Here is a 12,263-nt window from a genome sequence, read left to right as displayed (position 1 = left end):
CTTTCTTCTTTCTAAAGAAAGAAGTCTCTGAACGTTTAAATATTCATGGCCCAATATTCAAAAACACTTACTTGGCCATTTGCAAGGGCAAACACTTGGTCTAATCACACCATTGCTTGCAGTGAACGTGCTGACTGGGTAAACGATTTGTGCATGCATGCATTTCTAATAATAAGGACCCAGACTAAATGCTGACACTAGAACTTCTGACTGCAAGGAAAGGTGGAAGGCCAGTGGTCAGTGTTCCTCTCTTCTGCTTACTAGTGTCTAGCAGCAGGTGCTCTGGGGCACGGGAGTGCACGGTGAACCTTTTTCCAGTGGGTTTAAGGCGTGTTATACAGTGTAGGCCATCTTGCGGAATCCAAACTGCATCTGTCCTGCCCTATCAGAAAGCCTCCAACCACAGTCTACTCATCAGCACTCAAAAGAGAAGCCTAGATATAAAAATGGCCCCAAAACCACAATCCTCTACATGTTATAGTGTAACAAATAAATATGCACTATAATAACATATTTAAAAATATAGGGTCAGATGCCAAGGCCCTTAGTCAGGGAACTCGCGGTGGCATAAGAACTAAGTAAGAGTCTCAGGATTTGACCCAGAAAGCTACAGGAAATGGCCAAAGATGACCCACCTGCATCCATGCTGTGGTTCATCTGATGGTCACTGGTTTCTCCATCCTCACTCAGATAACCTGGAGGTGGTGTCTCTGGAAATCAGGAGATTAAGTTGTCATTAGAGTTGATTGCAGAGTTCATACATTATCAAAATTAATTTCTCTGACCTCTGTTCATAGCAGACCAATGAAATACTTTATCAAAGGGGAGGGAACACAAGAAGGTGAGTGGAGGCCTTTTTACGGTAACGGAGCAGATGGTCAGGATTTTAGTTTCAAATAAAATTTCACAATGATTTTGCAGTTTTCCTTCCTCCTGTTTTTCTCTTTTCTGAACTGCACCTTCCTGGACTGCCAGTATAGCTGAGCTGTAGGTCTATAACACACCCTTATGCAGTTATACAGTAAGATACGCTAAATAGCTTTTTCAAAGTCACAAAAGCTTATCCAAATGTGAAATGGCTAAATTTTGTCTGAATATGAATTTGTTTTCAGAAAGTTTTCTCAACACTAGACTCTACAATGTATTCTAAATCTATCCCACCGAGGGGGCAGAACAGAATGTACAGCAAAACATTTAAGCAGCAGTACGTGTGTTTTTGGCTGATAACAACGTTGGTTAATATACCACTGTGCTAAAATCAGAGATTAAGAATGGGTTCTGTTTACCTCCAGATCTGAACACAATCTGGTTCAGTCAGTTAGGGAGCCCAGGAGTTCTAAAGGTTAATGAGGAGGGTAATGATGGAATGGAGAAAAACAGAGCTCAGCCAATGCGCCACATAACCCTTGGGGCCTAATATTAAACCTACAGGACATATGTATCAGTCATTTACTGGGCAATAGATCCTTTCTTCACCCCCTTTGTTTGCTAGATGAAGGCCATACAGTACCTGGAATGTAGTTGCTTTGTGGCTCAATACCTGCCGGGAAGTTAGTGTTCTCTGGAATGGAATGACTATAATCGTCTAATGGCGGGAACTCTGCTGGAATCTCTGTGTGCCTCGGTACCAGCACTGGAGGTAAAACTGACCACATGAAAAGAAAACAGAGCAGGACAGTGACATTAGCAGCAAGTTTATAACATGTCACCTTACATTGAACCAACATGAAATACTGGAAAATGAGGAGAAACCCACTTCTTGGAATAACACTCTTACAAATGCAGATAACTCCAATTACCATGCAAGTGGCTCCAGGAAAGGCTAGTGGTGAAATATTACTGTCTATTAGTAAGTGCTGACAAGATGTTTGGTGCTGTATATGACACAAAAATAAAGACAATCCCTGCCCTGAGATACTAGCAACCTAAGAGAGACAAGATACACCGAGACAGAAAAAGAAAATTCTAAGTTAGAGCAGAGTTATACTATTGGTCTCTGTATAGAAATCTAGGGCTGTTCTGCTGACTGACACTGAAAGATAGCAGCTAGGTCCTATTAGCTACAACTATGGATATAAGAGTGTTTAAATCTCTAGGAGGCACAGGGAGCAATCCTTAGAAACAGCTACTCTCATCAGCAAAATCTGGCAGGAACTTTATTGTTATTTAAGTAAGTACAGAACACCCCTGGAAGAGAATTAAAGTTTGGACCCTATCTATATGCACACACAAATAATATGTTTGGAGCTTGGCACGAATGCAACCTGCGTAAACTTATATTTTGTTGATTTGTGTGTGCTGAACTTTCCTTCTCCATAAATAAAGCTGTAGATAGATGCATTATTTCACCACAAGAAGTGGGAGGGACTCAGGGAGGGGGTAGCTAATAATAGAAACCTTTTGGTTTTAAAACACCACTCATGCTATTTTTATTTTGTCCTGAAACTTTAAACAGACTCCTGCCCTTGCATGGAGAAGCTGAAATATCCAGAATGTCCACAATACCTGGTGTCTCCACTCTTTGGTAGTGATAGGGGTTGACACAGACTTCATCTTTCTTCATGTTAAAGGCATACTCGCACATCTCCATGGCACGCAGCTCATGGTGGCTATGAAGGTCTGGCCAACGCCATAGCCGGCAGTAGATCACATGGGGAAGTCCTTTACGATGGGATACTTGCAACCGGCCATCTAGTGATCTGCATTAAGAAAATAATGATGATAATGAACATCCGTGTGTTTTGCTTTTCCTCACCTCAGAGATGTACAGCATTAAAGAAAACCAACAAAAGTCGACAACCAGCCTGGAACTAATGTATATGTAAAAATACACCCAGATTATTGACCAGGCTCTGGCAAGTACTGTGCAAAGGTACCCAGCAGGAAGGCTGCAGCTAGCAGCAGAAGAATGAAAGCTGCCCTGATCTGGCTCTCCTCAAAATCCAGAGGCCACTTCTCTGCAACAGGAGCTGCAAAGAAGTATTCTGGGACAAGGCCTAGATATGTAAGGAAGTCTAGGGATGTGTCAGTTTCTCTGACTCAGAAATGGCTTTATTCATTAACAGTCCTGGGGCAGATCATTCATGCTCCTGGCAGGAACTAATTTGGGGGAGGCTGCTGCCTACCAGAATACAGCACATGAATGGTGCTTCTGAAGCATGCTTACTTGCCCTATTGAAGGGACTCTGGATAGCTCTAAGAATTTGGCCCTACACATGTAAAGACCATATGTTTGAAAAACATATTAATGAAAGGTTATAACTTTTAAAAAAAACATAGAAAGACATTGTAGTCTATTGCATTGTAATCATCCACAATGAAGATGCAGAATAAAATTAATACAGGCACTCACATTTTTAAATGGCAACAAAAAGTGACTGTATGCCAATTTCCCACACTTAAGATGCCTAATTAAAAAGGGAGTGGGAAAATGAAACCAGAAGACCTACTCCACAGTCTGTAGGTAAGAACATGAAGCATATGTTTAGGGTTTTTTAAAAATTATTATTCCTACACTGCATTGACCCCAAAAATCTAAAACAAACAATTGTTTTCCCACTAAATCTTCTGTCTGGGTTCAGGCAGTAGTGATCTCCCCCCACCCCCCAAAAAGAGTTATAAACTAGTCTAAAAAAACAGGGTGGAGAATGGCAGTCCAACAAGACTCTTCCCAACAGAAGAGCTAGGGGGACTGTTATAACATACACACACCTCTTGTAAACATCTTTATAACAAAGAGTGATGTGACTAATACTGGCTATAGCTGACGTGCACTTCATTTAGCAAGGAAGCAGAGCTCACAGGTTGCAAATAACTGTATGCAGAAAGCATATAAGGAATCTGTACCACCGAGGGGCCTGCTCTCACAGGTTATAAAAACACTCAAAACCTGTGATTATGTTACAGCCCTGAAATATGGCTTAGAGCCCATGGGGTTTATTTATAGTATACACACATTTCTTTATGGTGCTCCTCTGTTATTATTTATGGATCACACATTCTCTACGTGCAAAAATAGAGCAAGGGTGTATCCCACTCTTTAGATTTTTCCATGAAGGGAGGTCAAACACTTGAATATCTGGCATATTTTCCAAATCTCCTCTCAGGCTGAGTTTTGCTGCTAACAATCTGCCCCATTCCTTCTTCGAGCATTTCAAGCAGGAAACATGATTTTCAGGTGAAAGACTCAACAGAAGGCCAAATATAAAATGTTTCTGAGGAAACAGGAAGGACTTGCATGTCAGCATAAAGGGTTCTATCAAAACGCAAGTGACTGGTGACCAGGGATGGTATTCGGGCACGCTGGGGGCTTGATGGAAGAGAATTATTAGAAAGGGATTTATCCAGCAATGCCCCTCTGCCATGTACATTGGCCAAACTGGACAGTCTCTACGTAAAAGAATAAATGGATACAAATCAGACGTCAAGAATTAGAACATTCAAAAACCAGTCGGAGAACACTTCAATCTCTTTGGTCACTCGAGGACAGACCTAAAAGTGGCAATTCTTCAACAAAAAAACTTCAAAAACAGTCTCCAAGGAGAGACTGCTGAATTGGAATTAATTTGCGAACTGGATACAATTAACTTAGGCTTGAATAAAGACTGGGAGTGGATGTGTCATTACACAAAGTAAAATGATTTCCCCATGTTTATTCCTCCGCTCCCCCACTGTTCCTCACACGTTCTTGTCAACTGCTGGAAATGGCCCACCTTGATTATCACTACAAAAAGTCCCCCCCTCTCCTGCTGGTAATAGCTCATCTTACCTGATCATTCTTTTTACAGTGTGTATGGTAACACCCATTGTTTCATGTTCTTTGTGTATATAAATCTGCCCACTGTATTTTCCACTGCATGCATCTGATGAAGTGAGCTGTAGCTCATGAAAGCTTATGCTCAAATAAATTTGTTAGTCTCTAAGGTGCCACAAGTACTCTTTCTTTTTCCAGATTCTAGAGCAACGAGTTCAACAAAATCTACTTTACCTAAAGTTATAGGGTCTGACCAGGTTTCCAGTGAGATAAATGGGAGCTTTGGCATTTATTTCAGTGGGAGCAGGATTAGATCTTTATTCTCCATCTACCAGTTGATGATAACGTGGAAAATTTCTAAGTCAATATCAACAAGTTCAAAATAATTATTTTTGTACAGGAGGAGTTTATTTATTAAAGTTAAGCAAAGAAACAAGGAATTAAATCAGACCACTTTTTTTCCCACTTCCTTGATACTGACAATGTATAAAAAGTCAATGTCTGCTAAGAAGGACAAAGTTATTTAGTGTAATTCATCACATCTGGATGGGGGCAAAGGACAGAGGGGGGGGAAAAAAGCACGTAGATTATCCCAATCATCCAGAGTCCCACAGAAAGCATAATCCTGACACACTTTCCAACAAGTCCCAATCACTGTTGCCATCACAGCAGCACAGACAGAGTTAGATTGACATTAATAGCTGTCTGCTGTACAAACTGAAGGGGAAAGTTAATCCATCTGTTTCCTCATGTGTCTTAACTTCTTCAGCAAGCTTTCAAAGAAAGAGAGAAGGTCTAACACAGAGCATGCACCAACTGGTGAATGATTGGTGAACAAGGATCATTCTCCTATACATTTGTCAGGATGGGACAGACTTTTTATACCTAGAAGGAGAATTCTTCAATCAGTTGAAGGAAAGATTAATCTCCTCCCAGTACTCCACGTACCCTTGGTAAAAGGTGCTGAGGGAGATAGGGGGAGGGGAGGTGAAGCAATGCAAATGAGTTGGCCTTGTATGTCTTACTCATTTCCTGGATGCCATGTGAGAACACATGCAAACTTTCACAGAGTTTCCAAATATCCAACAAGAACAGCCAACACAAATCAGGAAAGCTGTGAACAGCTTTTCCCTGTTGCTTCCCCTGACTGTCTGTACTTATGTTCCCATTGTGGCAGTAGAGCATGTGGTATACAAGAGAGGATGAAGATGCAGGGAGGAGGTTAATTTTATTTATTTTTAAATCAAGTATCCTTTACCCCATACATGGGCCACTGGATTTTATCACATGTTAAATGAGATACACACTTGTGTATCATTACATGTACAGTGACTGGTAGAGGGATTGAACCTGGAACCAAAAGCCTTAGCCTTTGCTATCTGACTAAATGAGTAAGTCTGCCAGAGAACACTAAGGCCTTGTCTATGTTTCCAGGGTAAGTTGACCTAAGTTACGCTACTCCAGCCATGTGAACAACATAGCTGGAGTTGACATAGCTTAGGTCGACTTACCGGGGTGTCTACACTACACTGCATCGGTGGGAGGCGCTCTCTCATCGATAGAGTGACCAGACAGCAAGTGTGAGTATAGCTCCATTGTGAATATGTGAAACAACAACAACAGGTTAAAAACAGTTAATTCACAGTAACTTCTTCTGAAGTTCCATATTTTTGTTAGATATTATGCAAGCTGTAGAAAGTGTGCTTGGTATCTGAAGTTACTTGCAATGTGAGTGCTATTTCTGTGATAGAAAAGGAGGAGAGATGGACCAGTCAAGGGTCTTATCTAAGGAAAACCTTTTGAAACAGAGCAGAATACATTTTATTTCAAAACACAGTAATAATGAAAGGCGATAGAGGGAGAATTAAGATTGCACAAAACACTCTTATGGGTTAATTATATTTTCATTCTTGTGAAATCTCTCCTCAGCCCTCTCTGTAAAGGGATTTGGGATGAGACAGCCCCACTTATGTCTTCTTGGGAAGAACTCCAGCTGGGTGGGAGGGCAGCCTTGCTTCTTCTGTTGCCCCATCTAAATTCCCCTAAGACAGCTGATACTGGACACGGTCTGAGACAGGATACCAAACTAGAGGGACTGATCCAGTATGCCAATTCCTATTTTCTTATGACTGAGGGGTTTACTGGGCTATAAACATGTTGTTCAGTAAGCTACCACAATCTGCTTAGCACCTCACCAGGTGATGCACTGGAATGGTCCAAATAACAGTCATTCAATTAAATCCTTCTGCACTGGTCTAAAGAAATATACTCAAATATACCTTTGGCTTCCATTTTGTTTATCTCTAGTTTATTATTTATTACTAGTTTTCGGCAGCACCCATAGCGTGCTAGGTGCTGTGCAAACATAAAAGAAGGCATGAGCCCTGCACAATAGGATAGAGGCAATTCTCACTACCAAAAGAAGCAGGACTGAGGAGACTATTATATCCTCCCCTCAGTGCTTGGGTGATATTATGATGCATGGTGGGGAAGTGTTACATTTGTGACCCAGACGGGAGGAGTTAATCATTAGGATTTCTATCCTCCTGTGACAGGTTTCAGAGTAACAGCCGTGTTAGTCTGTATTCGCAAAAAGAAAAGGAGTACTTGTGGCACCATATGCCCTGTATGAGTCTTCTCCCTGTGCTACTTTCATCCCATTCAAATGCACCAGGACACAGATAATGCTATAATACATCCTCAAGCATTTCTCAAAGATGCTCCCTTCTGTAAGAGGGTTGGAAGAAACACATGGTGCCAACCAGCAGAAGCAGATGTCAATAGAAAAAGGCAGTGGCTTTTGGAACAGCTAACTGCAATAACACAAAGCCTTTTGTTTTTTAGCTTGCTTATTTAACAATGCTTTCCAGCATAGGTGGTCTGCAGTCTGAGGCATTCCTGGTTTGTACTAAGTAGAGTTCTGCTTGGTTGATATGGAAGGATATTTAGAGGCTGAAGCACTGAAACCGAGGCAGTAACTGGAACATGGGAGCCTGATTACCATACGCAACAGAAGTTTACTGACAACCCAAGTAAGCAGATCTCTCTCTCTCTCACACACACACACACACACGCGCGATCTCTCCACTAAGCAGGTGCCAAAATCTCCCTCCCTGCATCCTCACCAGTGACCTTTCATAAACTATAACCTCAACTCTAAGGCTGAGATTTTCCAAAGCTGCCTAAGGCATTTGGACATCCCGTTTCTATAAAAATGAATGAGATCTGGGCAGTCAAATCTCAACCACAGTGGCCATTGTCATGGCAAATATATTCTCAGCTGAAATGAAGACAAGTGTCCATCGTAGCCTTTCTCCAGTTCTCTGCGAAGCTGCTCCCCCATCTTCCATTTAACCAACCTCTGTTGAGCAGCTCTCCACTTGTAGATCGACTTGATGCCAGCCGGGATACAGTTCCACACTCACGGCTACTTGACAGGATCTTCTTTCAGTGCTCAAGCTCCTTAAATGAGGTCGTAATGTTGGGTGATTTTCTCCAACTGCAGTACCATTTCCTGTGGCAGGAAATTATGTTTCCTACCATTGGCTGCAGCTGAACCTGTGAAGTGTCCCAAAATTGCGTGCTGGGACTAAGCAGCAAAGGATGTGGAAACAACAGTCTCCTATGACGCAGACATTTCATAGGTGGAGCTTCATGTGGTTGTTCCGGGCCGTTGCCCAAGAGCAGCACATTTTGGTTTACCCAACATAGCCAGTGTGTATTCAGAAGCAGCAATATAAGAATAAGTGAACGTGATACATGTGAACTTGAGAATGGACTGAGATGTTTCCCCCATGGACCATATCAGTCATCTAATAATCAGTCATAGGTGGTAAAATACCAAATGAGATCTAGATTCCAGAATACACTCATTACATTTGTATGCTTGAAGAAGAGCATAAATTACAGTCAACACAACTGCCCAGCAGCATCAACAGAAGTAATATTTTAGACTACACAGATTTAAGAACGACCCCATCCTTTTTATGTTGTTCAGACTCCCTTTTGTTACATAACTGAGAAAGTCTACTGGACTCAAGAAAGTGTTACTTCAAACTGTATCCAAGCTATTTGCTGCCCAAAGAGTACAGGGCAGTAACGAGAAAACACTAAAGAAAACACCTAAAGCAAATATTTTTCACATCCCGCTATAGCTTTCTGCTGACTAAGCAGAGAAGTAAACTCTGCAAAAGTTGAGCAGTGAGTAGGAGAATGTTGCATTGCAGAATGGGAACTTGGTTTGGAGGACTAATGCATAAAATGTGGTTGTGCTATTAAACTGTTCTCTTCATTGTGAGATGCTGAACGCCCTCTTACCCCCTGAAGTCAATGAAAACTGAGCATGCGTCCCACCTCACAGGAGGACTCAGCACCTTTCAGGAGTGGGACCTCTGTCATTTCCACTTTTCCTCATTTAGCATTTTCAGGTTGGTCTTTAAAAAACAAACAAACAAAAAAAAAAAAACCCCAAACAACACACACCAGACTGGATTATTCAATCCTTTCCCTCAACCATCTACCATACAATTACTGGTCATGGCAAATTCAATCCCTTTAAAGCAAACAAAAGTCAGCAATGCTTAGTACTATACATGATGCACAGTTGTAGTGAGATTACTATCAGGGTGGCTAAATTCAAAATTTGGCTTACCTTAAGTCCATCCTACACAACACTCCCCCTCCTTGCAAAACATACTCTAATTTGCAAAGTGCATAACACTTTTATATCCATTCCCCTCATTTTCCAAAAAAGCCAAATGCTTCAATACTCCTTACAACAAATAAATACAAACCAAATCTAACTGCCAAACTGTACAATAACAAACCAGTGTGCATGTGGAATGAAAGGGTAAGGATGGAAAAAGAAAATTGAAGAAAAATTATTTAAGTCCCAAGCTTCCAAGGGGTTCTTATTAAAAACAGCGAGCAGAAGTCTGTTTTTAAAATGACAAGTGGATTGTCAGTATGCTTTTAAAATGCACCATTACCAAGAATTATATCTACAGGTTGTGTTTTTCTATTAAGCACCAAATGTGATAAGTAGCTCCTTACTGACCACACACCTGGTGTACTCCAGGAAAGTAAGTATTTATTCACAAAAATCTGGCTTTTGTTTGCAGAGAACTGAAATAGCCATAGAGTTTCACAGAAAAGTTGGATAAAATCTCAGCTTTCCCTGAATACTGGCCAAATGAGCAACACTGAATGAAAAATGACCCATGCAGCACATTTGTAATTCAAAAGTTGATCACTTGCCATTTCTTTCTCCTCAACATGTGATTCATCTTAACAATGATATTACTCAATTTCTAGAAATGGGAGTAAACGTATTCTGTTAAGGGTTGCAATGTTGATATATTATGTGTGCACAAGCATATAGGAATCCAATACTAAATTAATACTGCTTCTACTTAGCACTTCTGACTACCTGACAAATATATAATTAATCCTTATCACATCTTTGTGGGGAAATTACGTATTTGATAGTCCCATTTCAAAGATGTGAAAACTGAAATGACGGAAGTTAAGTGATTTTCCCAAGGCCAAATATGAGTCAGTGTCAGAGCCAGTATTAGCTCTCAGGAATTCCTTACACTCAGTGCTGTCCCAAGATCACAGCTCTCTTTCTATAACCTCAGAGTTATTTCATCCTGGTAACCATCTCTCTTATCTGCACCTATGTATATCTAAAGGCATGTCTGCATGCACAGCACTGCAGCGGCACAGCTGCACCAATATAGCGTGTCTACTGAAGACACTCCATTCTGACAGGACAGAGCTCTCCCATTGGCATAATAAAACCACCTCCATGAACAGCAGAAGCCATGTCGGTGGGAGAAGCTCTCCTGCTGACCTAGCACTATGCACATGAGCGCTTATGTCAGCATAACTTATGTCACTAAAGGGGTCGTTTATTCACACACTGAGCAACATAAGCTATGCCAACATAAGCTGTAGTGTAGCCATAGCCTAAGAAATTCCCGTTCCTCTTGCTCTTCCCACTGAACATTCCCTCCTTCTGAATCAGAAAAAATATCCAAGGGGTAAATCCAGACCCACTCATCTGACACTTCATGTACATTGTTGATCTGTTAAATGTTCTTCAGGTACTAAGCCTCTGAACATTACCAGTCCTTTTAAATTTGCTGCAAAAGGCAGTAGAACCAGTGCAGTTAGTGGTGTGAGGTGGTGGCAGGTGACCAGGGGCAGCTCTACTAATTTTGTCACCCCAAACAGTCGCCACCAAATTGCCACCACCGCAACAGCGGCGAAGCTGCCGCCAAATTGCCGCCCCCCTAGAAGAGCACCCAAAAGCCGCCGCGGGACACAGACTGCTGCCCCATTCTCAATGCTGCCCCAAGCACCTGCTTAGAAAGCTGGTGCCTGGAGCCGGCCCTGCGGGTGACACAGTCTAGAGCCCCCTCAGGATTACTGCCCCTTCGGGCTGTCACTGTGCAGTTTTCTGTGGGTCTTCATTCATCTCACTGTACAGCAGAGGTGGGCAAACTACGGCCCGCAGGCCACATCCGGCCCATGGGATCGTCCTGCCTGGCCCCTCTCTCGACCGGGGAGGGTAGTCCCCAGCCCCTCCCCCACGGTCCATCCTCTCCCCCAGTCATGCGGGCACTCCCAGGCTTTCAAATAGGGGTGGATAAGGGACGGAGGCCAGGCTGTTTGCGGAGGCACAGCCTTCCCTACCCAGCCTTCCATACTGTTTCGCAACCCCAATGTGGCCCTTGGGCCAAAAAGTTTGCCCACCCCTGCTTTACAGGGTCATAGCCAATGGGTGGCACAACTAGGTGTATCATCTGGCCATGAGATCCTGTGCAGAGGGAGTGCTACCTACAGGGGCTGCCATACTAGAGGCAAAGATTTTGACCTCACAGCAGTTGCAGCCTGCTTGACACTACAGGAACAGTCAAGCTGGCCTTTGCATATTTTATCTCCCAGAGTCTTCATTACCCTTTGAAACGTGCTAGTCTTGATTTTTGAGATTTGGTTCTTGTTTTTTCTGGTCAACAGTTAACGAAGTACAACACACAAAGGTGATGTCAGGATCATATTATGACAGCATGAGTCATTTATTAAGCTCCCAGCAATGCTAAACACTTTAAAAGGGGCCTTGGGACCATATTTTTCAATGTCCAATTTCAGATTCAGACATCAGTATGTTTTTAGGATTACCATAAACTGTCTGTCCATTGTTACTTTGTTAAGTTTCCCTCAATTCATCTTCTGTTGTGCAGATGTTTGACCACTGAGCTTCACCTACTTGTTTTCCGTGCTGGCATCCATTCAACAGGCTATTCTTAATTTAATTTTATTTAAGGCTGTGGCTATATCTTGCTCATTTCACTACCAGATGGTTATATCCTAATAGTTTTTCCTCAGTACTATTTATTAATCTCTTTATTATTTGTGCCAGTTTGGTACGCAATGTGCTACACCGGTGGCATAAGGTGACAGCCATACATACCTTTCTTTCCCTTTTAAAGTATGGATTATATGT

General features: G+C 42.0%; 1 protein-coding gene across 2 annotated transcripts in view; it reads right to left on the bottom strand.

Annotated features, from left to right (window-relative positions):
- The window catches only part of SMAD3 (SMAD family member 3), a 112,824-nt gene that overhangs the window by 22,553 nt on the left and 78,008 nt on the right, over window positions 1-12,263 (bottom strand). For both annotated transcript variants that reach the window (XM_073304419.1, XM_073304418.1), the window contains exons 2-4: window positions 2,506-2,699; window positions 1,511-1,645; window positions 636-710 (exon numbers count right to left, since the gene is read on the bottom strand). In XM_073304419.1, coding sequence (XP_073160520.1) covers window positions 636-710; window positions 1,511-1,645; window positions 2,506-2,699 — 404 coding nt within the window. The remainder of the gene's footprint in view (window positions 1-635; window positions 711-1,510; window positions 1,646-2,505; window positions 2,700-12,263) is intronic.

Source organism: Lepidochelys kempii, chromosome 10 (assembly GCF_965140265.1).
Source record: "Lepidochelys kempii isolate rLepKem1 chromosome 10, rLepKem1.hap2, whole genome shotgun sequence".
Classification (NCBI taxonomy): domain Eukaryota; kingdom Metazoa; phylum Chordata; order Testudines; family Cheloniidae; genus Lepidochelys; species Lepidochelys kempii.
This window is presented reverse-complemented; position numbering and strand designations above follow the sequence as displayed.